Below are 26,451 nucleotides of genomic sequence, written 5' to 3'. Positions count from 1 at the left end.
GAGTCGTCTGGCTTGGAAGGGAGGACAGGCTGAGCCACTGCCCTCCGATCCGCCTGTAAGTAATCCTGGCTGGCTTCTCCACCAGCTCCTCTCAGAGATCCTGCCTCCTGGCAGGACAGGAAGACACTGAGGAAAATGGGGAAGGGGGGGAGCTTTTAACCTCTCAGTGTGTTCCTGTCCTATCAGGAGGAGGCAATCTCAATTGGTGCTGTCGTGGAGACGACTGGGGAAAACTTGAAATTTGGCATGGGCATTGATTATGTTATAAATAGGAAAAGTTAACGGGTCGCAACTCGATTATTCAATTCTATGCAAAAGAATAACCGTCCAGATTTTACGCATGGAATCTAATTCTCTCACTTCCTGACGTCATTTTATATAAAGGAAACGTCGCATGGTTGCCTCCACGTGGCGTTTCCTGGGTAACGCAGAGAACTATGCAAAATGGTGAACATATGTTTTTCCGGTATCTCTAAAGTAACCACGACTTCATAAGATTTTCTGTGTGACCACCAGATAAACACCAGTACCAAATTAACTCGGGCGAAGCCGGGTATATCAGCTAGTTTTATATAAAGGAAACATTGCACGTGGTGTTTCCTGGGTAAAGCAAAGTACCATGCAAAATGGTGCACATATTTTTTTCCTTGGTATCTCAAAAAAAAGCACCACTTCATAAGATTTTCCGTGTGAACACCAGATAAACACCAGTACCAAATTAACTAGGGCGAAGCCGAGTATATCAGCTAGTAATTATATATCATACACACACACACACACACACGCGCGCGCAGTGTGTATAATATATATATATATATATATATATATATATATATATATATATATATATATATATATATATATATGTATGAATATCGTATATACACACACCCACATCTATCTAACCGCCTCTGCCCCGTCTGCCTGTTTACAATTAAGCATTTCTATGCCCCGTTATCTTTGGTGACTGTTACTGGACTGACAGCACCCTAGTAACTTTTCTACAAAAAAGTATTCTGAATTTTAGAAATCACATACTTAAAAGGAGCCGCTCTATCCTCTTAGAATCGACATACAGTTCATTTACATGCTGCCATCTTTCACTCTTCGGCTGAACGATGATTTTAAGGAGAGCTCAAATTCCATTCTTCAGCAGCAGAGTAGATAACAAAGACCGCAGTGTAGAAGAGTGTAGAACTGTGCTCCAAAGGCAAATAAAGTCTTGGGGTGCATTAAAAGAGGTATAGGGGCGAAAGACGAGAACATTATCCTTCCATTATATAAGGCACTAGTCAGGCCCCACATGGAATACTGCGGACAGTTCTGGTCACCGATGCTCAGGAAAGATGTTACAGTACTGGAGGGGGTTCAAAGAAGGGCAACTAAACTAATACATGGAATGATGGGACTGGAATACCCAGAGAGGCTATCCAAATTGGGATTATTTACTCAAGAAAAAAGACGGCTAAAGGGTGATCAAAAAACTATGTATAAATACGTGAGGGGACAATACAAGGATATCTTCCATGATCTGTTTATACCCAGGACTACGACGGTAACAAGAGGGCATCCGCTACGTTTAGAGGAAAGCAGGTTTCATCACCAACATAGAAAGTGGTTCTTTACTGTAAGAGCAGTTAGACTGTGGAACTCTCTGCCAGGAAGGGGAGATGGCAAAATCCATAGAGGAGTTTAAAAGGGAACTTGATGTCTTTCTGGAGCGGAAGGATATTACAGGGTATAAATCTAAGGTTATTTGTTAATCCGGGTATACAGGCAGGTAGGAACTATTAAGGGTTGATCCAGGGAACAGTCCGATTGCCATTAGGGAGTCGGGAAGGAATTTTTTTCCCCCAAAAGGGCTAATTGGCTTCTGCTCTTGGGTTTTTTGCCTTCCTCTGGATCAACAACACAGGAGGATAGACAGGCTGGACATTGTCTTCATTCGGCCTTATGAACTATGTTACTATGTATATGGAGGCGTAAAATGTATATGCTGTTTGTTTCATGGAGGGTGCATCTGAGTCAAATGGTACCCAGCTCATTCCGTCAGCTAGTGATATATGTTGGGCCACCCTGCGCCCGCGCTATAATTGCCAGCATATGCCACATTTAATACCCTTCCTCAAAATAGCTCTGTTGTCTTCAGCCCTATTTTGTGGCTGCCAAATCTAGTGTATAGCTCTGTAGCACTAACTATGCCCTCTCCCACTCAATAGCGTAGATTGTGTATTATTTGTAACAAACCTAAGTTCTACATCTACCACGTTTTTGAGAGTCCCGTTGAATTCTGTCACGGCTTCTCTTAATCGGCTGTATATATTGAATTAAAAGACCTCTTAGAAAGGCTGTCATAGCCTCCCATAATGTAAAGATGTCAGCAGTAGATCTATTTAATAGAAAATATCCCTGTAGAGATTGTGAGATAGCAGAGCAATTAATTCGATTCAGCCAGAAGGTGTTAAATTTCCATACGCGGCGCTTAGGTGTCCCATAGTCTGTGTGTTGTATTTCTAGCATTAATGGTGAGTGGCCAGATAGAGCCCTCGGTAAATATGTTATATTAGAAATGTTGCTATATAGTTTAGTATTCCCTATTGCCAAATCAATGGGCGATAAAGTGTGGTGTGGGCTGGAGTAGGAAAAACAGCATTGGATGTCTGGATGTTTGGCCCGCCACAAGTCTATTAATGATGTCTCCTGTAGAAAACGACCCAGTAAAGTCTAACATCTTCTGTTTTCCCTAATCGATCCCAGTAGGGGTCTATCACCGAGCCAAAGTCCCCAATCAGTAATATGGTAAGTGTTGCGGTGTCTCAGCTATAACGTTTGCTGCTGGTCTCATAAGCCCATTATTGTAGGGGGGCTGTATATATCCGATCATCAGCAGGCATTCATAGTTATACAGCTTACAGTGTATGAAAACAAAACAGCCCTCCGTGTCAATTTTATGTGGTAGACATTGAAACAGAATTTCCCTGTGAATTAGTATACTGACACATCTTAAATAACTGTTACACATAGAATGAATGCTGTGTTCCATCCATCTTGCCACCCACAACATGATTATCTTTAAAAAAAAAATGTGTCTCTTGCAAACACATCACTAGTAGCGGATATTCTGATTTCCCATCTATTATCTGTGGACATCATAGAATGATAAAGTTTGAAGGGACCTCCAGTGACATCTGGTCCAACCACTTGCTAAATCATCCCAGACAGATATTTGTCCATCCTTTGTTTTAATACTTCCATTTAAAGAGCTCACCACCTCCCGTGGTAACCTGCTCCACTCATTGATCACCCTCACTGTCAGAAAGTTTTTTCTAATATCTAATTTGTGTCTCTTCGCTTTCAGTTCCATCCTATTGCTACTAGTCTATCCTTGTCACTATGGCAGGAGCTGCAATCTCATATCATTTCATGCAGCTTTGCAAATGTTTATTCCCTGATGAACCCTACCATCTGTAATGGAGAAACACTTTATGACATGGAGTGATCTTGATGAGGGCCCTTTGGAATTTTTTGGGAGGAATTTTTAAGGGACATTTATGGGATAAAACTAGGGATCAGTGTTCAGGATTGCCCTTTTCAAGGCGAAAACCCTGGTGCAAGCAGCATAATAGGGAGTTTGTGGGGCTACACCTCTATGCCCCTTTATCTGTAAAATGGTAAGAATAGTTATCTGACTAAATAATCACCTGAAGAGACGCTTACTACAAGGCATTGTCTATATCCTTGGTACATAAGTGCCATACCTGTGGTTTGGTTTAATATAGATTTGAAGACTATGGTTTCTAGTATCCTCCATTTTGTTGGGTTAAATCCAACATGGTTTTTAGTAGCCATGCTTTATGTAAGTGGTTTGAGAGTGTTGGGAGATTTTAATAAGTATCACAATTAAAGACTAGAATTAGGTTTACCGTTAAATCCTTTTCCACGAGTCCATTATGACAGCAAACATGGAGGTTGCTCCGCCTCTGCTCCTTGGGACAGGAAGAGGAAGAGTTCTTAAGGCCACCTCCCACCATCCATCTCCAGTTACTTCAAATCATCACAATGGACACATGGCTTAGTCTTTTATTGTTGCTGAAACAAACTTTTGTAAAAAATGTTTACCTGCACAATATACAGTAATTTACAAGGGTGGGAAAGCATGTGCTGTCATGATGGACTCATGGAAAAGGAGTTAACGGTAAGCCTAATTCTAGTCTTTCCATCTCGTCCATCCTGACAGCACACATGGAGGTATACCAAATCACCCAGCTTTTTATGTGTGGGTGTTACATTACTTTGTAGCTCTACCAATGTGCTGTAGAGCTTCACTACGTTCAGTCCATGAGGAAGCGAGAGCCCTTGCAGTGTGGGCTCTCAACCCCTCAGGGGGAAGGCAGATCTTTGGCTTTAGATGCTCCCTGAAATTATGTTTTAATCCATCCAGCGATGGTATCCTCAGACGCTGGTTTTCCCTTATTCTAACGTTTAAAGAATAAGCTATCAGGTTTGTGAGACCTGTGAAATAGGTCAGGACTGCACGTCTGACATCTAAATTGCACAAGCGGCTGACTTTTTTTTAAAAAAACCTGACAGAAAGAAGGGAGAATTATTCCCTGGAACGTCAACACGGCTTTAGGAAAGAGAAATAAGTCTAGTCTCATGACTTATCCTATTGTCAAGCACCGTTAGGTAGGACTCTACGGGATAATTCCTATATCTCACCAACCTGCCCCGGGGTTGTAATAACTACCCGCAAGGCTACTATAATAGATGGGTCTTTCCGTGATACTGAATGTACGAGCCTCAAAGAAATGTTCATAGAGGCTGCTGGGATCTGGACTATCTGCTTAATACCAGTTGCAAAGTTTTCTCCACAGTCTTGCATATATTGGAGGTGGATTTCTTTCAACCCTTAAGAGTGTGTGTATTATCTTGGACGATAATCACTGATGTCTCAGTCTCTGCTGCTCAGTAGCCAGGCCATCAGCTTCGTGCAGAGGATTTCCTGACAGAACACTAGACCTCAAAAAGTCCTGCCTGAGGCCAGCGGAATCAGTGTCCATATCGCCTTGAAGGCAATGACAGGAACCAGGGCCTTTTGACAATGCTGTGCAATGCATACAACCCTGGTCCGGCTGTTCTGGCTTTTATGCAAGGCCAAGAAATTAAGGGAAGGAGGCAAAAGGATATGCCAAATCCATGTCTCATTCTTGTGAAGATGCCTTTGGTGCTAGGGGATTGTTTGCTGGACTTTAGGAACAAATTCCTGTATTATCTTTTATGCAAGAGGTCTATCTGGGGTAAGCCAGATAAACATATCGAATAGGTTTAGTTTTAGGTACCATTTCCCTGGATCTAACCTCCTCCTCAAATCTGAAATAAGATTGAGAGCCTTTTAGATGAATAGCTGATAAGGACCATCTAGTTCTCTGCCCAGGAGAATATTTTTTTGATAGACATTTGAAGATTGTGTCTGGTGCTGAATAAGAGACCGTTGGCCAATAATATTTTTACGTGTTTTCCACGAATTATATTTTCCATTTGAATTGACATTTAAACTGCCCTGAACTCTATAAGATCGAGGATTTAGAGCAGGCGAAAGACAGACAGGAACCCCACGGTCCCCCATCTGTCACCTGTGTACCCTGCAGACAAGTGATCCTATGACTAAAAAACCCTAGTTTTGTTTGAGGAAGGAGTAACCCTTCGAGGAATCAAGGAATAGTCCGAGAACTTTTTGGGTATCTGGGTTCAGCTGAAAAAAAATTTCAAACTCTTTTTAACCGTAATCTAATAGAATTTTACTAGGATGGGTGGATGGGAATATGTAGTATACGTCTTTGAGTTCAACGTGCAGCGACGCTGCTCTCCTTAACCCCGGGGGAATCGTACACCTAATCAAATTCATTTCCGACAAAAATCTAGCAATGTACTGATTAAGGGACTCTGACTTAAAGTATGGTTAAGTCAGCAGCCCAAGCAAAGATGAATAAGAACCCTAAAAAATGAAAAAACAAACTGTTCCACTAAAAGAACTGGATTAACGTCTCCAAGTATTCAGTCCGAATCTCAATGCTCAAGAGCTCTTGAAGGGGAGAGTGTAACTATAACCATTACAAGGAAAAAAGAAAAAGGGAGGCGCAAACATATTTTAGGTCCTGGAGATACGGTCGTTCAGGGCAAAAGAGAGGCTATTACACAAGCCCTCTTTTGATAGGTTCATCTGCCCGTTTGTGCTGCGGCACCTGGCAGTTTCAGATGGTCTCCTAGCTATGAGGGCCACAGGCACACTGGGCATGCCACCAAGGTGGCTACTATAATGGTTTCCAGGAGAATACATGCAGTCTCATAAGATTTCATGAGGTCTTTCAGCTGGGCTTGAACAAGGTGGTCGCTTGTAGATTAATTATAGGCATTTTACTGCAGAGTTCCAAAAGCTTTTTAAATCTATGGATAGACAGCTTTTTTCTAAGTTTCTCCTTTTTGCTTTAGCTGTTGAATTTAAAGTTTGTACTTGTATCTGTGACTCTAATATCACAGATATCAGTTCTACTAGCTGGTCTTTATATTATATAATATTTTTCCTTTTGTGTAAAGTGTAAGGAACTGTTAAGCTACACTCTCGATCTCCCGTTTTGCTAGACTTGTGTTTTAATCCAGCTTAAGGTATAGTGTCACATCCCCTCAGGGTACTTATAAACACGGGCCCTTAATTGCTGGTCTAGAGGGACCTGGCTGGGGTTAGAGACTAGTTCTCTGACCATCTGGCGGAGATTACTTTAGCTCCACCCCGGTTAGCCATTCCCAAGTCTTGACTATGGATTTTCTATCTTGTAGTACCAGGTGATTGTCATTATCTCAATTGTATACTATGAGTTTCTCTTCCAGAGAACTACTCACTATGACGTTACTATGGAGTTTCATCCTGCAACAACAGGTGATTGCCATTATATCAATCATATACTATGAGCTTCTGTTCTAAAGAACTACTCAGCATAGCTTGGCTATAGAGTTTCATCCATGTAATAACAGACGAGTGCCATTAGGTAATGAGTTTTTTGTCCAAGTGGACTACTCACAGTTTGTAAATTTCTCCTGCTATTTCCATGCTGTCCATAGCGTTAGGAGGAGATGCAGGGCTTGAATCCTGTAGGCAACACTCTCAGGGATTCGAATCCAGCGCCCCACTTTTGGATTTGGTGCGTTGATGTCCTCATCACGCACGGCGCAGCGCTGCACCACCACTCAGAGCCAGTCGCTAGTCACCGCCTAAGCGCAAGATACAGACGCATTTGCCACGCCTGATTGCCTGCGCCTTCATCCTTTTGGTTGTATCTTCATGGGTACGCCGCCGTACAGTGCGTCTGACGTCCTTGCATATGATGCGGCGCCGTGTCTTCACTGGGAGCCAGCCGCCGCTGGATGCCGGGACCTAAGCATATGATGCATTTCAACACGCCGCGGGTCTTGCGGTCTCCTGACTGCTCTGAGCTCCAGCACAGAGTCCGTTGTGCTAGACGCCGGGACTGAAGCGCAGCAGCACCTGCTGCAGGTCCCCCTACCGTTGATCCAGATTGTTGGTGTCGACTCCTGGATGGTGCCACAGCCCTTGACCGCTCAGACCTGGACAGTTACCCGCGCATCGGCGAGTAAACCACTCCGGTCACCGATTGCTCCTAGCTTCCATCCTCGGCACAGAGAACTCTCCTTTGTGTCCGTTTGGGACAGGAAGAAACACTGGAGATGGATGGTGGGAGGTGACCTTATGAACTCTTCCTCTTCCTGTCCCAAGGAGCACAGCACGGGCAACCTCCATGTGTGCTGTCAGGATGGACGTGATGGAAATATAAAATGTTATAGGGGGGTTTTGAATTTGGATTTTTTTTCCTCTTCTTGCTGAAGGTAACATAGTAACATAGTATGTAAGGCCGAATGAAGACATTGTCCATCTAGTCCAGCCTGTCTATCCTACTGTGTTGATCCAGAGGAAGGCAAAAAACCCCAAGGCCAGAAGTCAATTAGCCCTTTTGGGGAAAAAATTCCTTCCCGACTCCCTAATGGCAATCAGACTGTTCCCTGGATCAACCCCTAATAGTTCCTACCTGCCTATATACCAGGATTGACACTTAAACTAAAATTTATATCCTGTAATATCCTTCTCCAGAAAGACATCAAGTCCCCTTTTAAACTTCTCTATGGATTTTGCCATCACCACTTCCTCCGGTAGAGAGTTCCACAGTCTAACTGCTCTTACAGTAAAGAACCCCTTTCTGTGTTGGTGATGAAACCTACTTTCCTCTAATCGTAGCGGATGTCCTCTTGTTACCGTCGTGGTCCTGGGTGTAAACAGATCGCGGGAGAGATCCATGTGTTGTCCCCTCATGTACTTATACATGGTTATTTGGTCGCCTCTTAACCTTCTTTTTTCTAGAGTAAATAGTCCCAATTTGGACAGCCTCTCTGGGTATTCCAGTCCCGTCATTCCATGTATTAGTTTAGTCGTTTAGGTGTTTGTCTCTGTCCTCAGAGGCAGCAACCGCTCATGGGAGGTGGTGCGCCGGACGTTTTTCTTCCACCATGATGGAAAGCAGGAAGATTGGAGAAGGACTGTCTGCCTCAAAGTGGAGACAGAAGCGGGAGCAGAGTAGCATGCACCTGTACACTATTGGCACGGAGCAGAGGCGTCTTTTGGGGGAAAGATTTAGAACCACGACGGAACTGCAGAGCCGGGAAGTCAGCAGCCTGAGACAGATACGTTTCTTCAGGCTCTAAAGAAGCTCCTCAGTAGGATTAACATTTCTTGGGGCAGAGCATGGTCCAACACCACAGAAGGGAGATTTCGGATAGGAAGCAGAGACTATTGATCCCATGAAAAGACAGAATGTGGAAACTAAAACAATCTTAGGTAATGGTTAATTGAAAACACACACACTTTCCAAGACACGTTAAGTGGTCCCCTTGGATAAAGTACTCCAGACATAATAACCTGTACTCCTGCTTAAGTGTCAGATAACTCTATAGCAGAAATATCACAAAGAATATCCTTTACTCTCCCTTTCTTCTTCCTTCACTCTTATGTGTATCTTTATTATGCCTTGTTGTCTTCAAGACCACTTAAAGGTCTTCAAATCCTCTTTCAAATATTGATACACCTCCACTATGTTGAGTTGTTATTCAGTGTAACTAGCTGTAAGCTCTGTAGAATTCAACACTTGAATTAGGTAAAAATGTTTCATGCAGTTCTAGAAAAAATATAAAAACACACCTTATACAATTCCTCATCAAATTGGCTTAACTGTGCTACTTCTTGCATTAGCTCTTTCCTCATGAAGAATGGTGTGTAAATAGGGGTATAACCTTTTCCAGCCAAAGTCTGAAGTGCATATTGGATGAGAGCTTGCTCCAAAAACACCAATGGACCCTAGGGAGAGAAAGGGAAAAAAACAGCTCTTAGAAAGGAGTGTTACATTTAAATATGTACTGCTACCCATCAATACCATGTGAAAAAGCAAGGGGAAAAGAGAGAATCCCTGCATAAAGCCCTGTATTAAAGATGTCCTATGCCACACCGTCTTTACCTTTTTGGGCTGCAGGCCTTATTCACATGGGTTACAAAATCGCGCAATTTTGTAGAGCTATAAAAACACATGTATGTGAAGCTCATGGTTTCCAATGGGTTCCTTCACATGAGTGATGTTTTTTTTGTAGCCTTAAAGAACCCATTGAAAAGCATGAGTTTCACATACATGCGTTTTTATAGCGCTACAAAATCGTGCGATTTTGTAGCCCGTGTGAATAAGGACTTAGATTTCAGAGAGAAGAAAGCTGCTGTAGAACTCCCCCATATCATCAGGACCCTAAAGGAGGTTTATCAAATGCTTTAACTGTGCCTAGGGAGACTATGGCTGCTCTGTATGGCACTTTGTCAAATCCACTGCAATCAGTATACCTCTTATTTTATTTGTGCCTGACATAAGTAGCCAATCAAGAGCCAGAGGGATGGATTGACGATCATTTACCGCAGAAAGCCCAAGACCACTATCCAGCAATGGACCACTCTGAGGGGATTTACTGAGCAGTGAGGGAAAAATGTATAAGTGTGTCCCCAATATCAGTGTCCTGCTGTGCTACTGATCTTCAAGCAGCTCATTTAAAAGCAGTCGTGGCAAGTGAAAGGCTGACAGAGGGAGGGGACTCTGCCTCCATCACCATGGGTTGCTAGGGCGTCAGGAGGCTTGACAATGGCCTCTGGGTCTGCCATCTACAGTGGCTTATGAGACTGAGCCTTTTTTGTAAAGTCATGCAGCCCAAAAATTTTACCATTATTTTGGGGTTTCGTTTTTACAGCGTCCCCCACGTGGTAACATAATAACCAACGTATCTAGATCATTATGATTACTGTAACACCAAGTTTAGAGAGATTTTTTTTAAATTTTATTTCATTTACTACTTTTGCACAAGACACACTGCGTGTCCGCATTCTAAGACCCATAACATTTTTATTTTTCTGGTAGCAGAGCTTAAAGGGGTTGTCTCGAGGAAGCAGTAAAATTTTTTTTTTGCCCAGTCCCCCTAATTAAGCATACATTACTAAGCCCCCCCTGTAAATGACTTTTCTAGCTGGTTTGTACTTACAGTTCCAGCGTTTCAGCAACTTATAAAAAGTTTCCCCAAGATGGCCGCCGGCTCTTTTCCCGTCGCTTGCTGTAGCCCGACGTGCGCGCTCCCGAGACGCTACCAGCTGTGTCTCCCTGACAACCAGACGCCCCGCAGCCGCCGACCGGACACCGGGATTGAACGCGACCGACCAGTCACCCACCGCCAGGCAGCAGGTAAACGGCGGTAGGGCCCCGGGGCCACAGCGGCAGGCTCCGGAGCCACAGCGGCAGGCTCCGGGGCCACAGCGGCAGGCTCCGGGGCCACAGCGGCAGTCCGTCACCCATCACTTACCTGGGCGGCTCTGCTGGGCGGCTTCTCGGCACTGCTGGGCGGCTCTGCACCTTCCTCTAAAAGAGGATGGTAGCAGAATGGCCGCTCCAGCGCGCTCCCAAGAAGATACAGCTCGTCGGCGCATGCGCAGAAGAGCTGTAGCGGCGAGCACACTGAAGCGGCTCGTGCTCAGAGCAGAAGACCGGACTGCGCAAGCGCGTCTAAAAAAGCAAGCCGCCAGCGAATTTAGACGGAACCATGGAGACGAGGACGCTAGCAACGGAGCAGGTAAGTGAATAACTTCTGTATGGCTCATAATTAATGCACGATGTATATTACAAAGTGCATTAATATGGCCATACAGAAGTGTATAACCCCACTTGATTTCGCAAGACAACCCCTTTAAGAGTTGTAGTTTTTATTGGTATTAATTTGAGGCCACTTCTGGCTTTTTTTATTTTACATTTGACGATTATTTTCACATTATCTCCCCGTTTATAGTCTAGCTCTTATTCCCCTGATGACGCCACAGTTCTCGTGAAACATGTTGGGAGAGCTGGTCTTTTAGCACAGAGTCTCATGTAGTCCATCCTGCTATGCTTATGTCAGACTGAGTTTACCTGGCAGAATGTATCACACATGCTGGCAGTTCATACAGGTATCTAATCACTTGCTGAATCTTCAGTACATAGCAGTCTACTGCTGCATGGTAGCGTGCACCATTTGCAGCAAGTGTTATAGTTCGTGACCCTAATATTTGTGCATAACCAGCAAGGCAGGATATTCTCTCTTCTAATATATTATACTCATTTACACTTTATTGAGACTGTGATCTTTGTCATTCATTGCTACTACGATATATTTTACTACATATCAATAAAAGGTTACTTTTTAAGGGGACCTAACTGTAGGTTTCAGTTTATGGCAAAGGCTGTAGTTTGGTTACAATTTAATTAGAGATGAGCGAGTATACTCGCTAAAGGCAATTGCTCGAGCGAGCATTGCCTTTATCGAGTACCTGCCCGCTCGAGACGAAAGGTTCGGGTGCCGGCGCGGGGGAACGGTGAGTAGCGGCAGTCAGCAGGAGGGGGCGGGGAGAGAGATCTCCCCTCCGTTCCGCCCCGCTCTCCCCCGCAGCTCCCTGCCCGCCGCCGGCATCCGAACCTTTTGTCTCGAGCGGGCAGGTACTCGCTAAAGGCAATGCTCGCTCGAGCAATTGCCTTTAGCGAGTATACTCGCTCATCTCTAAATTTAACCCTAGTGGCCATTGAGCCCCTTAAATTTTTGTTTGCATTAAAAGACAGAAATTAGGTCCTACCTGTTAATTCCTTTTCTTGTAGTCATCCTGACAGCATACACCTGGAGGTTGTCCGCTGGACACCTGTTGGGACAGGAAGCGGAAAAACACAAAAGGTAACTCCCACCACCGGCTCACCAGTGTGCACCAAATGACTACAGTGACCCGGCTTTGCTTAACCAATATTTTTTAATACAGAAATCATAGTACAATACGTTACTTCACGTAAAAATAACTGAAGGGGAGGGAAAAGCCCCTATGCTGTCAGGATGACAAGGAATTAACAGGTAGGACCCAATTCCTGTCTTCCCCTCGTCATCCTGACAGCATACACCTGGAGAAGTGCCAACAGCTTAGGGCTTTTTTAGGGAGGGACCACTGCCTGTAGCACCTTCCACCCAAAGGCCATATCACGGCTGGCCCCCAGGTCCAGGCGATAGTGTCTTGTGAAGGTATGGGTGTTCGACCATGTGGCGGCCCTGCAGATCTGGTCGGTTGTCGCCTCGGCTCTCTCTGCCCAGGAACAGGCGACCACCCTAGTGTAATGGGCTCTAACGTTGCCCGGGAGTGGGATCCCCTGGGATCTGTATGCATCTTCTATGGCCCTCCTGACCCAACGCGCTAAGGAGTCTTTAGTAGCGGCCCCTCCTCTGCGTGGACCCTGAAATTGAACAAAAAGGTTTTTAGACTTCCTGAAGGAATGTGTGACCTCCAAATACTTCAGGATTGCTCGTCTAACATCTAGATTATGGAACCTCTGTTCCGTGGTGTTACGGGGTTCCGGGCAGAAGGAGGGAAGGACTATGCGCTGTTCTCTGTGAAAGTCTGTGAGGACTTTAGGTTGGAAAAAAAGGGTCAGGTCTGAACTCTATTTTATCCGGGAAGATGGTCATATACGGAGTCCTAATAGAGAGGGATTGGATCTCCTCAATCCGTCTAGCGGATCTGATGGCGACTAGAAAAGCTACTTTATAGGAGAGGATCTTAACTGATAGATCTTCCAGGGGCTCAAAGGGGTGTGCGCAGAGGGCCTGTAAAACTAGGTTCAGGTCCCAGGGGGGCATGGTTTCCCTTACAAAGGGGTGGAGTCTGACTGCCCCTTTAAGATATTTCCTAATTAACTATGGTCGCCCAAGGGGGAGTCAAAAAAGGCTCCAAGAGCAGCCACCTGGACCTTAAGGGTACTAGGTCTTAGCCCCATATCTAATCAGTCCTGCAGGAACTCCAATATCTTGCTAATGTTAGGCTGTTGGAGGTCATGGATACTGTGCCCCAACCACTTAGAAAAGGTATCCCAAACCCTAGCGTATATATCTCTGGTGGACCTTTTGAGGCTCTCGCATAAGGTAGTTGTTACCCTCCCTGATAGGCCCTGGCTCAGGTATTTTACCCGCTCAGCTTCCAGGCCGTAAGCCTGAACTTCCGGACCTCTGTGCATATCAGAGGACCCTGCTGAAGGAGGTTGTCTCTCTGCGGAAGATGTAGAGGGTCCTGTGTCGAGAGAGCGCCCAGGAGCGGGAACCAGGGTCTCTTGGGCCAGAATGGAGCTCCAGGATAACGGAGCCTGGGGACCCCTGAATTTTCCTTAGGACCAGAGGGATGGGTGGGAAGGCGTATGCGAGGTCCCAATCCCAGGCCTGGGACAGCGCGTCTACTCCCAGGGAGCCCCCGTCCACTCCCCTGGAAAAAAAACGGGGACACTGTGTTCTCCCGTGAGGCGAACAAGTCCACCTGCGGTGTCCCCCATCTTTCTACGATTAGCTGAAATACGTGTGGATGTAGAGTACACTCCCCCGGATCTATCTTCCTGCGGCTGAGATGATCTGCCATGGAATTCTCTGGGCCCCTTACGTGGAACGCTGTGACGGAAGGTGTCCGCTGCTCTATCCACTCGAGAACTTTCGCCGCCAGGTCTTGGAGTCGGGGGTTCCGCGTGGATCCCTGGTGGCGAATGAGGGATACAGCTGTTAAAATATCTGAAAAGATCTTAATGTGTCTACCCCTGACCTGTCTCAAAGCCACGGACGGCCTTCCAGACAGCACAAAGTTCTTTAAAGTTGGAGGACTGAGTAGCTTCCTCCCGGTTCCAGACCCCTTGGACGTAATGATGGCCTAAGTGGGCCCCCCAGCCAGTTGCACTCGCGTTGGTAAAAATGGATACTAGGGATGCAGGGTACCAAACCGTGGCCCTGGCGAGGTTGGTAATGGACATCCACCACTCCAAGGAGGACTTTATCTTGTGGGTAAGGATGACTAGGTGATCCAGGGAAGCAGGTGACTTATCCCAGCTACTCAGGATGAATTCCTGGACGGTCCTACAGTGTAATTGGGTCCAAGAGAATACCCCGATGCAGGAAGACATGAGGCCGAGGACCCTCATGCCTCTCCTAAGGGAGACTCTGGTGGCGAGAGAAAGTGCCCGACACTCATCCAGAATCGCCTTCTGCCTCTCTAAGGGGAGGGATGAACACTGGCGGTGTGAATCCAGAAAAGCTTCCAGGAATTTTTTCTTTTGTTTGGGCAGGAGACTAGATTTAACGGTGTTGATGATCCAGCCCAGCGTTTCTAACAGACGGAGAGGGAGATCGACATGGAACCGGAGTTCTAAAACTGATCCTGCTATGATCAGGAAATCATCGAGGTACGGGACGATCAATACCTTGTTAGTCCTTAGTGCCGCCACCATTTCTAACACCAGTTTGGAGAACACCCGGGGTGCAGAAGAAATCCCGAATGGCAGGCACGTAAACTGGAAGTGAGAGACTGACCCATCCATCACCAGGGCAAACCACAGAAACTGCTGAAAATCTGTGTGTATAGGGACATGGTAGTAGGCATCCTTTAAGTCCACGGTGGCGATGACGCTATCTGGTGTGATTAAGGGAATTGCTGACCGCACCGATTCCATTTTAAATCTTTCGTACGAGATGGATTTATTCAAAAACTTCAAATTAATGATGGTTCTATAGGACCCGTTGGGCTTTTTAACGAGAAACGGGGGACTAGCACCCCGTGAACCATTCTTCTATGGGAACCCGAGTAATGGCCCCTAGGGACAACAGCTCCTGCACCCCCAACTGGAGGGCCTGAGCAGACAAGGGTGACTGGCAGGGGGTGACCACGAACCTCCGGGGAGGGGAGGAGGAAAATTCGATTTTATAGCCCTCCGTAACTAGGCGTAAGGCCCAGGGATTGGAGGTCACCTCCTTCCATTTGAGGGCGAACCCCATCAGCCTACCCCCTACTTGCAGGGTATTGAAGGGCGGATTCTCACCCTTTCCACCTTTGGGGTAGGACCAACGTCCAGTTTTCCCTTTTCCCTTGTATGTCCTAGAGGGAATAAAGGATGGAGGGTAGGAGGAGGAAGGCCGCTTGAAGGACTTCTCCGTGGGTAGCCCTTGACTTTTATTCGATGCTTTCTCCAGGAGGGTATCCAGGGAAGGCCCAAAGATTCTATGTCCTTGGAAGGGTAGGGAACAGAGCCTGTTCTTTGATGCGATATCCTCTGCCCAGGCCTTGACCCAGACGGCTCTCCTGGCCGTGTTAGAGGGCTGCCGAACGTGCTCCGAGCCTCACCGACTCCATAGAGGCATCCGCCAGAAAGCCGGTTGCTTGTTGGAGGAGGGGAAGGCAGCTGGAGATTTCTTCCCTAGAGCCCCTCTGGGAAACCAGCGTCTGAAGCTGGTCCATCCAGACCGTCATAGACCTTGCCACTGACTTGGCCGTGATGTTAGCTTTAATGGTCAGGGCCGCAATCTCCCAGGCCTTTTTCATCGATGAATCCACCTTGGTATCTAGTGGATCCCACAGTTGTGAAATGTCCTCAAAGGGGAGGGCTGCTTTTTTTTAGAAACCCTGGCCACCGCCAGGTCCACCTTAGGGGTAGTTTCCAGGAACTAGATGTCGTCTGGTGTGAAGATCATCCGGTCCCTAAGTTCTTTGGGCAGGAAGAATTTTTGCTCTGCCTGCTTCCATTCTGTCAGGATCGTTTCAAAATGTCATTAACCGGGAATGACGGTTTTGGTTGAGGTTGGAGCCCCCGGAACAGACTATCTTGGAATGATGGCTGCTGCGGCACCTCTTCCTCCACCTGCATGGTGCGTCGAACTGCGTTTAACAGTTGACCAAGATCCGCCGATGAGAAGAAGTATTTTTTCACATCTTCCATTGGTGGCGTGGATTCTGAGGGAGAATCTTCCAGGAGTCCTTCCTCAGAGTCAGACTCTTCCGTGTGCGTCCGCCTCGCCCTTTTCATGGGGGGCGGAAGAGAAAGAGGAGAGAGAGGCTTCGATTTCCTCGCGAATCACGGACCGGATGTCAGTCATGGCAGAGGAGCCCTCTTCACGGACCACTTTCGCTGTACATTCCGCACACAATGGCTTGGTGTGGCCCTCTTCTAGCCGCCGCAAGCAGACCGGACATTTGCGAACGCGTTTTTTAGCCTCTCTCGACTTTTGCGCATCTCTGTCCTAAGAAAACGGAGACAGCAAAGGAATTTTCAGCACAATGATATATTAGTCTCTCCTCCTCCTCCTCCCCCCCCCCCCCCCCCCCGGTACAAGACCCATATAGAGGTCCACTCACCAGCAGGCTGCTTTCAGTGTCTTTTCTGGCTGACATCTTTGTAAGGTGCAGACAGGAGACATACAGGGGAATCCAGCCTTTAAATTTCAAATTTTGGCGCCAACACGCCCCCCTGAGCGAGGCCCCGCCCCCCACGTGACACGGCCGCGCTGACGTCACGTCAGACCCGGGGGATACGCCGCACACACCAGGGACGCCGACCGAGGAGGACACACATGGAGCCGCTGCTCCACAGCCGCGCGAACGCCTGCCGGACCCGTGCCCGAGCCCCTGCTGTCACCGCGATCCGCCCGCATAGAAGCGCATACCTCTGCCCCGACGGGCTGCTGGATCCACGCTGGAGTCGCCGGGCCTCTGCTCCAAGCCCTCCAGGTACCGGGGCCGTTTCGCCAGCCAGCTATCCTCTGGGCAGCGTGCTGGGGGAGGATTTCCCACAAGGGGAATGGTGCTGAGTAGATCCTGCAGGTGTGGGTCCCCTCGTAGGGTCTCGCCCGCGCAAGCCCTGTCAGCCCGACCAGAGAGTCGTCCCCCCAGGGGTGGACAGGCTGCATGGGAGTCTTCTTTCTTCGTTCTCCTCCAGCATACACCTGGAGGATCCGTTCTCCTCCAGCATACACCTGGAGGATCCGCTTGGACTGTCCTGTAGGGACAGGAAGACACTGGTGAGCCGGTGGTGGGAGTTACCTTTTGTGTTTTTCCGCTTCCTGTCCCAACAGGTGTCCAGCGGACAACCTCCAGGTGTATGCTGTCAGGATGACGAGGGGAAATACTATTAAAGCAGATTTACTGCTTTTCTTTTAATCACACCCATTATTCACCACATACTATCTCCTTAAAGGGAATCTGTCAAGTACTTCATGCTACTCTCACCGAGAGTATCATCAAGTAGTAGCGATAGTCTTCTGTGGTTGGTCATTTAAGAAGCAATGTTTGGTAGTTTTGCTGTACTTACATAGTTAACACCACACCTCTGAAGTGACCGTCCAGTGAAATCCAAGTGTCTGTCACTACTTTACACTGACCTCAGGGAGGGCAACAAAATTCATGAGGGGTTCCCTTTGACAGCAGACTCTTGTAGTTTAAGTCCGCTTGAAACTCAACCATGCACTTCTTTAGACCAACAGGGAAGTTTTAATTAGCATGAAATAGTTTTAGATTATTTTCTGTTGTCTAAACCTGGTTGAGTCCAATAGTCTAAGAAATACTGTAAATAAAATTTGATTTATAAATTGCAGTGAGCCATAGAACAAAGTTTACATGCCATTTTTACCGCACTGTGGACGCCATAAAAACAAAGCCCGATGATAGGTCATCCATAGAAGCAGCCCTGGACAACCCCTTTTATATTTTTTTCTGGGTCTTTCTTATGGAAGATACCCTACCCTACCTTTGAGCATGATATCATTTTCTATGACTATATAGTACTCTGGTGCCTATCAGGTCCCCTGGGACTAGCTCTTACTATACTGTATATTGGAGTAATGGTCAGATTCTGGCCTAGTGTCAGACAGCAATGGCTCATACACAGACTTCATGCATTTTAATACCTATAAATTAGCAGGACATTTAACAGTAGTCACCTTAAGAAAGTACCCTCTGCTTCCAGCCACCACTGCCCCTTTCTCTCCTTCAAACCCGTCCACCATAGTGACCAGATCCACGTGGGAGTATTTCTTTCGTTGGGTGCAATTCCCTGACAACCGCTCCAATTTATTGTCTTTGTCCTGCAAAAAGTAAAAATAAATCAAAAGACTCAATCTGCGATCTAATGTATGCGTCTTACAAAAAAAAATAGGACTTGTTCAAAATTCAGCTAGAGGAGGGGAAAGGGGCGCCAATTTATTTTGCAGCGCCTCTAGGCAATTTATTATCACACAGCAAGCTGGGTGCTTATTTTAGGATGGAAGGCTGGGTCAACCTTGAGCCAGCTACCTGAATCAGGCGGGGATTGAACTCGCAACCTTCAGGTCGTGAGTGGGAGCTTAGGACTGCATTCTGCTGCCTCAACACACTACGCCACGTGAGGTCCACAGAAACTCCCTTCCGAAACTAGCAAAATTACTTTAATATTGTAAAAAAGATTAAGATTGTATGAAGTTACTTTACTAATTTTTATTCCAAGATGTACATTTCCATTTCTATGCAAACGCATCTAAATTTATGAGAAATCAAGAGTTCTTCTCTAATCAGAAATAGCATGTAATTATTGTACATGAGTTCCATACTTCATCGTCGCTGATCGGAACACTTGGATGCAGCAGGTTGCCTATTTCTCTCAGGCACTCAAATCTCGCTGTCTCAAAATGCAAACGATCTACATCAGTTTCTGCTATTTTTTCATCTATTATGATTCGCAACTTCTTGATTTGTGTTATTGTCAATGACTGAAAAAAAACAAAAAAAAAAAAGTGGTGTTACATAAAAAGTCAAAAACACAATAGCAATATGCCACAAATGTCAGTAAAGCCAGAAGAAAAGCTGCACACTCCTGTCTCTTAGACATAAACCCAGTCATTTATCAGTTTTCCAATACAACTACTAATTGGGTTTTGTGGGACTGCACCATTCATGACCTATCCTCACAATAGGTCATCAGTAGTACATAAGAAAGCCAGTGGCAGTATAAGGTGCTGCAAGTAATATACCAGTCTTTATCCCTCCATGTCCAAAACAGAAAGTGTTCCTTTTTGACCCAATGGGTCTTTGTCAAGCGGTTCAAGTTCCATTCTTGTGGATGTTGTATTTTCAGTCCCGCCTATATTGGCTGAAAGTGAGTGCTGCTGATAAATCTGTTTATTAAATACTCGATAGGTCATCCGTAGTTGATTAGCGGGGTCCACTGCTCAGGACCACTGGTGATAAGCTGACTGAAGGGGCCACAAAGCTCAGGTGAGCACTGAGGTCTCTTCTCAGGCCTGTGACACAGTCATCGGTCAAATGGCCTGAGAAAAGCTCAGTTCAAATCAAGTGCATGGAAAGGAGCTGTAATACCAGATACAGCCACTATACAATGTACAGCGCTGTGCCCGATATGGACTGAAATGACAGTGCTGTGCACCTGAGCGCCACAGTCTCTTCTATGAGTTGATCAGCAGGGATCCCAAGCAGCAGACTACCACTGATCAACTATTGATGCCCTTTTTCCTGAGGATAGGTCTTTAATGGTGCAATCCCGGAACACCCCTTTAAAACCGTCCAAATCATTTCATATAGTCTGTGGGGGCCTCAAAGCATTCACACTAGAAAGATGGTATTTCTATTTGTTTTATTGTTAAACAGTTAGAGGAAGCAGCCAAATTAAATCTGAACTCCAAGACATAAAATTCTATGCGTGTAACAGATTTATTGTATGAAGCGACTCCCCCTAACAGTCCCGTCACAACAGACAGCCCTCCCACGTCACTGTTATGTTGTAGATTTTGAATCTATGTCTCATGTAAATGTATTTGGCGCAGAACTCGTCACCTTAAGTGCATTTCTAACCCATTAGAGACATGACTAATAGTAGCCAGTAAACTAGTATGCCTTTTTGTGCTCCTGTGGTCATAACTATTGTTTTGTCAGTGGAGCTATAGGACATCTTTTATTTAGTGGGACAAGCTCTAACTTTAATAGAAACCAATTTGGGGTACATATAATGTATTGTATAACTTATTCATAGGTTTTATTATATTCTACTGCTTTTGCACAAAATATAAATAAACTAGCGTATCCGTTGCGCGTTGCTGCGAAGACAGACAGACATACATTTATTCGTTTTTATATATCTAGATAACAACCAATCACAGCGCAGCTTTCATGTTACCTCAGTGGTATAATATATAACAACCAATCACAGCACAGCTTTTATTCTGCCTCAGCAATATAAAAAATAGCAACCAATCACAGCGCAGCTTTCATGTTACCTCTGCGGTATTATATATAGCAACCAATCACAGTGCAGCTTTCATGTTACCTCAGTGGTATAATATATAACAACGAATCGCAGCACAGCTTTCATGCAACCTCAGTAGTATAAGTAGCCACCAATCACAGCACAGCTTTCATGTTACCTCAGCAGTATAAGAAATAGCAACAAATCACAGCACAGCTTTCATTTTACCTCAGCATCCTCAATATCCAGCAATTGTCATGCGAAACGTTCGGCGGATGCATCATTTTCTGGTTGAACACTCATCTCGTTGCTCGTAATGCCTTTTGCTTTCGTGCTTGAGATGGAAATCAAACGATCTTTGTCTGGGGGGCATAACTGTCGACGATGCTCGCACGCGCGGCACCTATCGTAGGATAGTTGTACTATGCCTATAATCTTCCCAGGAGTGTACTCAGCAACTTCCCAAAGTCTCATGGCAATTGGATGAATGGTGTAGTAATGTATAAAGGACAGACATTCATTTATATATATCAGGAAGTGAGAGAATTAGATTCCGTACGTAAAATTTGGACGCTAATTCTTTGGCGCATAGAATTGAATAATCGAGTTGGGACCCATTAGCGTTTCCTATTTATGACATAATCAATGCTTGTGCCAAATTTCAAGTTTCTATGACATTGGGAAGCGAGAAAATTAGAATCCGTATGTAAAATTTGGACGCTAATTCTTTGGCGCTTAGAATTGAATAATCCAGTTGGGACCCATTAGCTTTTCCTATTTATGACATAGTCAATGCTCCTGCCAAATTTCCTGTTTCTGCGACATCGGGAAGTGAGAGAATTAGTGGCAACGATGGAAATCGAACGATCTACGTGGGGGGGGGGGCGTAACTGTCGACGACGCTCGCATGCGCGCCATTTATGATAGAATATTTGTACTATGCCTATAATCTTCCCAGGAGTGTACTCAACAACTTCCCAAAGTTTCATGGCGATCGGATGAATGGTGTAGTAGCGCATAAAGGACAAACACACACACACAGACACGCATATATTCAATTTTATATATATACTAGCGTACCCGTCGCGCGTTGCTGCGAAGACAGACATACAGACATACATTCGTTTTTATATATCTAGATGACGGCAGCAGCGACCACTGAGATTTTGTAGGCCGCTGCTTCCCCCTTAGGCTGAATAAAATAGCCGTTGTGTGGAACATCCAATTTATCCGGCTGCTGTGGCTTCTTGGGAAGATAGCCTAGTACATGTTTGCCCACTTCCAACTCCAATGGAGACTGACTGTAAATGGCTGGCGTGCTCTAGTATTTATGGTTTCAAGCTGTACGTGTCATTGCATACAGTCTATCTATCTATCTATCAGGGTTATTGCATACAGTCTATCTATCTATCTATCTATGACATCAGGAAATGAGAGAATTATATTCCATACGTAAAATTTGAACGCTAATTCTTTGGCGCTTTGAATTGAATAATCGAGTTGGGACCCATTAACTTTTCCTATTTATGACATAATCAATGCTCGTGCCAAATTTCAAGTTTCTATGACATTGGGAAGTGAGAGAATTAAATTCCGTACATAAAATTTGGACGCTAATTCTTTTGCGCTTAGAATTGAATAATCGAGTTGGGATGAGACATAAGGCCTTGCCCATAAGCATTCCCCAACCTCCAAGAACTGAACCTACCTACCTGAATGAGATTTTGTAGGCCGCTGCTTCCCCCTTGCGGGCTGAATAAAATAGCCGTTGGGTGGAACATACAATTTATCCGGCTGCTGTGGCTTCTTAGGAAGATATCCTAGTACTTGTTTACCCACTTCCAACTCCAATGGTAATTGGCTGGCGTGCTCTAGTGGTTCCAAGCTGTACGTGTCATAATAGAGCCTTAATGACATCACAATGCAGCTTTATAGAACATGTTGGACGCTAATTCTTTTGCGCATAGAATTGAATAATCGAGTTGGGACCCATTAGCGTTTCCTATTTATGACATATTCAATGCCCGTGCCAAATTTCAAGTTTCTATGTGAGAAAATTACATTCCGTACGTAAAATTTGGAGGCTAATTCTTTTGCGCCTAGAATCTCGAATAATCGAGTTGGGACCCATTAGCGTTTCCTATTTATGACATATTCAATGCTCGTGCCAAATTTCAAGTTTCTATGTGAGAAAATTACATTCCGTACGTAAAATTTGGACGCCAATTCTTTTGCGCCTAGAATTGAATAATCGAGTTGGGACTGATTAGCTTTTCCTATTTATGACATATTCAATGCTCGTGCCAAATTTCAAGTTTCTATTACATCGCGAAGCGAGAGAATTCGGTTCCGTACGTAAAATTTGGACGCTAATTCTTTTGCGCATAGAATTAGTATATGAGGAGGAGGTCGTCTTGTGTAATATATTAGTATATGAGGAGGCGGTCGTCTGTGTAATATATTAGTATATGAGGAGGAGGTCGTCTGTTTAATATATGAGGAGGCGGTCGTCTGTGTAATATATTAGTATATGAGGAGGTCGTCTGTTTAATATATTAGTATATGAGCAGGAGGTCTCACAATGCAGCTTTATAGAACATGTTGGGGCATGTTCAAGGGCGTCCGATGTTGATGACATCAGTGATGACATCACAATAGCAAGTGGCTTACTTATTCGATCTACGTGGGGGGGGGGGGCGTAACTTTCGACGACGCTCGCGCGCCATTTATCGTAGGATATTTGTACTATGCCTATAATCTTCCCAGGAGTGTACTTAACAACTTCCCAAAGTTTCATGGCGATCGGATGAATGGTGTAGTAGCGCATAAAGGACAAACAGACACGCACGCAGACACGCACGCAGACAGACATACATTCAATTTTATATATATAGATGTTGGGGCATGTTCAAGGGCGTCCGATGTTGATGACATCAGTGATGACATCACAATAGCAGGTGGCTTACTTATTCGATCTACGTGGGGGGGGGGGGGGGTCGTAACTTTCGACGACGCGCGCGCGCGACATTTATCGTAGGATAGTTGTACTATGCCTATAATCTTCCCAGGAGTGTACTCAACAACTTCCCAAAGTTTCATGGCGATCGGATGAATGGTGTAGTAGCGCATAAAGGACAAACAGACGCGCACGCAGACACGCACGCAGACAGACATACATTCAATTTTATATATATAGATGTTGGGGCATGTTCAAGGGCGTCCGATGTTGATGACATCAGTGATGACATCACAATAGCAGGTGGCTTACTTATTCGATCTACGTGGGGGGGGGGGGTCGTAACTTTCGACGACGCGCGCGCGACATTTATCGTAGGATAGTTGTACTATGCCTATAATCTTCCCAGGAGTGTACTCAACAACTTCCCAAAGTTTCATGGCGATCGGATGAATGGTGTAGTAGCGCATAAAGGACAAACAGACACGCACGCAGACAGACATACATTCAATTTTATATATATAGATATATATATATATATATATATATATATATATATATATGATAAAAGCAGTGTTTAAACAAAGACTGTGGCGCTGCATAAAATTGAATGTATGTCTGTCTGCGTGCGTGCGTGTCTGCGTGTGTGTTTGTCCTTTATGCGCTACTACACCATTCATCCGATCGCCATGAAACTTTGGGAAGTTGTTGAGTACACTCCTGGGAAGATTATAGGCATAGTACAACTATCCTACGATAAATGGCGCGCGCGCGTCGTCGAAAGTTACGACCCCCCCCACGTAGATCGAATAAGTAAGCCACCTGCTATTGTGATGTCATCACTGATGTCATCAACATCGGACGCCCTTGAACATGCCCCAACATGTTCTATAAAGCTGCATTGTGAGACCTCCTGCTCATATACTAATATATTACACAGACGACCTCCTCCTCATATACTAATATATTACACAGACGACCGCTGAGTACACTCCTGGGAAGATTATAGGCATAGTACAACTATCCTACGATAGGTGGCGCGCGTACGAGCATCGTCGACAGTTATGCCCCGCAGACAAAGATCGTTTGATTTCCATCTCAAGCACAAAAGCAAAAGGCATTACGAGCAACGGGATGCGTGTTCAACTACAAGATGATGCATCCGCCGAACGTTTCGCAAGACAATTGCTGGATATTGAGAATGCTGAGGTAAAATGAAAGCTGTGCTGCGCCAAAAAATTAGCGTCCAAATTTTACGTACGGAATCTAATTTTCTCACATAGAAACTTGAAATTTGGCACGGGCATTGAATATGTCATAAATAGGAAATGCTAATGGGTCCCAACTCGATTATTCAATTCTATGCGCCAAAGAATTATGACATCAACATCGGACGCCCTTGAACATGCCCCAACATGTTCTATAAAGCTGCATTGTGATGTCATTAAGGCTCTATTATGACACGTACAGCTTGGAACCACTAGAGCACGCCAGCCAATTACCATTGGAGTTGGAAGTGGGTAAACGAGTACTAGGATATCTTCCTAAGAAGCCGCAGCAGCTGGATAAATTGTATGTTCCACCCAAAGTATCTTCCCAAGAAGCCACAGCAGCCGGATAAATTGGATGTTCCACACAACGGCTATTTTATTCAGCCTGCAAGGGGGAAGCAGCGGCCTACAAAATCTCATTGGTCGCTGCTGCCGTCATTTTTAAAAAAGGTACGCTCAGTTCTTTCATGGAGAACAATGTTTAGTGGAGAACTCGCTTATTGGATACAATGTTGCGAGCTGGGGAAAACCCCTAGAATAATCCACGGCACGCAGGCAGACAAGCAAAGTGTAAATAACTGGATTGGATAGCTATGTCTGTCTGTCTTCGCAGCAACGAATGTATGTATGTCTGTCTTCGCAGCAACGCGCGACGGGTACGCTAGTCTATATATATAAAATTGAATGTATGTCTGTCTGCGTGCGTGCGTGTCTGCGTGTGTGTTTGTCCTTTATGCGCTACTACACCATTCATCCGATCGCCATGAAACTTTGGGAAGTTGTTGAGTACACTCCTGGGAAGATTATAGGCATAGTACAACTATCCTACGATAAATGGCGCGCGCGCGTCGTCGAAAGTTACGACCCCCACCCCACGTAGATCGAATAAGTAAGCCACCTGCTATTGTGATGTCATCACTGATGTCATCAACATCGGACGCCCTTGAACATGCCCCAACATGTTCTATAAAGCTGCATTGTGATGTCATTAAGGCTCTATTATGACACGTACAGCTTGGAACCACTAGAGCACGCCAGCCAATTACCATTGGAGTTGGAAATGGGTAAACAAGTACTAGGATATCTTCCTAAGAAGCCACAGCAGCCGGATAAATTGTATGTTCCACCCAACGGCTATTTTATTCAGCCCGCAAGGGGGAAGCAGCGGCCTACAAAATCTAATTCTCTCATTTCCTGATGTCATAGATAGATAGATAGATAGATAGATAGATAGATAGATAGATAGATAGATAGACTGTATGCAATAACCCTGATAGATAGATAGATAGATAGACTGTATGCAATAACCCTGATTGATAGATAGATAGATAGATAGACTGTATGCAATAACCCTGATAGACAGATAGATAGATAGATAGATAGATAGATAGATAGACTGTATGCAATAACCCTGATTGATAGATAGATAGATAGATAGATAGATAGATAGACTGTATGCAATAACCCTGATAGATAGACAGATAGATAGATAGATAGATAGACTGTATGCAATGACACGTACAGCTTGAAACCATAAATACTA

At 45.2% G+C, this 26,451-nt stretch overlaps 2 protein-coding genes across 2 annotated transcripts in view; both read right to left on the bottom strand.

Annotated features, from left to right (window-relative positions):
• The window catches only part of SARS1 (seryl-tRNA synthetase 1), a 117,638-nt gene that overhangs the window by 64,650 nt on the left and 26,537 nt on the right, over nt 1–26,451 (bottom strand). The window contains exons 4-6 of the mRNA XM_066600332.1: nt 19,033–19,191; nt 18,388–18,531; nt 9,263–9,418 (exon numbers count right to left, since the gene is read on the bottom strand). Of these exons, the coding sequence (XP_066456429.1) occupies nt 9,263–9,418; nt 18,388–18,531; nt 19,033–19,191 (459 nt within the window). The remainder of the gene's footprint in view (nt 1–9,262; nt 9,419–18,387; nt 18,532–19,032; nt 19,192–26,451) is intronic.
• On the bottom strand, nt 13,610–16,478 carry LOC136624970 (uncharacterized). Its single transcript, XM_066598902.1, has 3 exons — nt 16,230–16,478; nt 15,498–15,872; nt 13,610–14,164 (listed from the first exon to the last, which is right to left on the bottom strand). The coding sequence occupies exons 1-3, from the start codon at nt 16,476–16,478 to the stop codon at nt 13,610–13,612; spliced, it is 1,179 nt and encodes a 392-aa protein (XP_066454999.1).

Source organism: Eleutherodactylus coqui, chromosome 4 (genome assembly GCF_035609145.1).
Source record: "Eleutherodactylus coqui strain aEleCoq1 chromosome 4, aEleCoq1.hap1, whole genome shotgun sequence".
NCBI lineage: Eukaryota > Metazoa > Chordata > Amphibia > Anura > Eleutherodactylidae > Eleutherodactylus > Eleutherodactylus coqui.
Note: the sequence above shows the minus strand (reverse complement) of the source record. Positions and strands in the feature narration are given on the sequence as shown.

Bases quoted from the DNA above. Each gene is read 5' to 3' on its own strand.
- LOC136624970 (XM_066598902.1), bottom strand. From the start codon at position 16,478: ATGAAAAGGGCGAGGCGGACGCACACGGAAGAGTCTGACTCTGAGGAA. The intron at 15,873-16,229 runs GTTAATGACATT...GAGGGGCTCTAG, and splicing joins AACCAAAACCGTCATTCCCG to GGAAGAAATCTCCAGCTGCC. The intron at 14,165-15,497 runs GTGAGAATCCGC...ATTCGCCACCAG, and splicing joins CTACCCCAAAGGTGGAAAGG to GGATCCACGCGGAACCCCCG.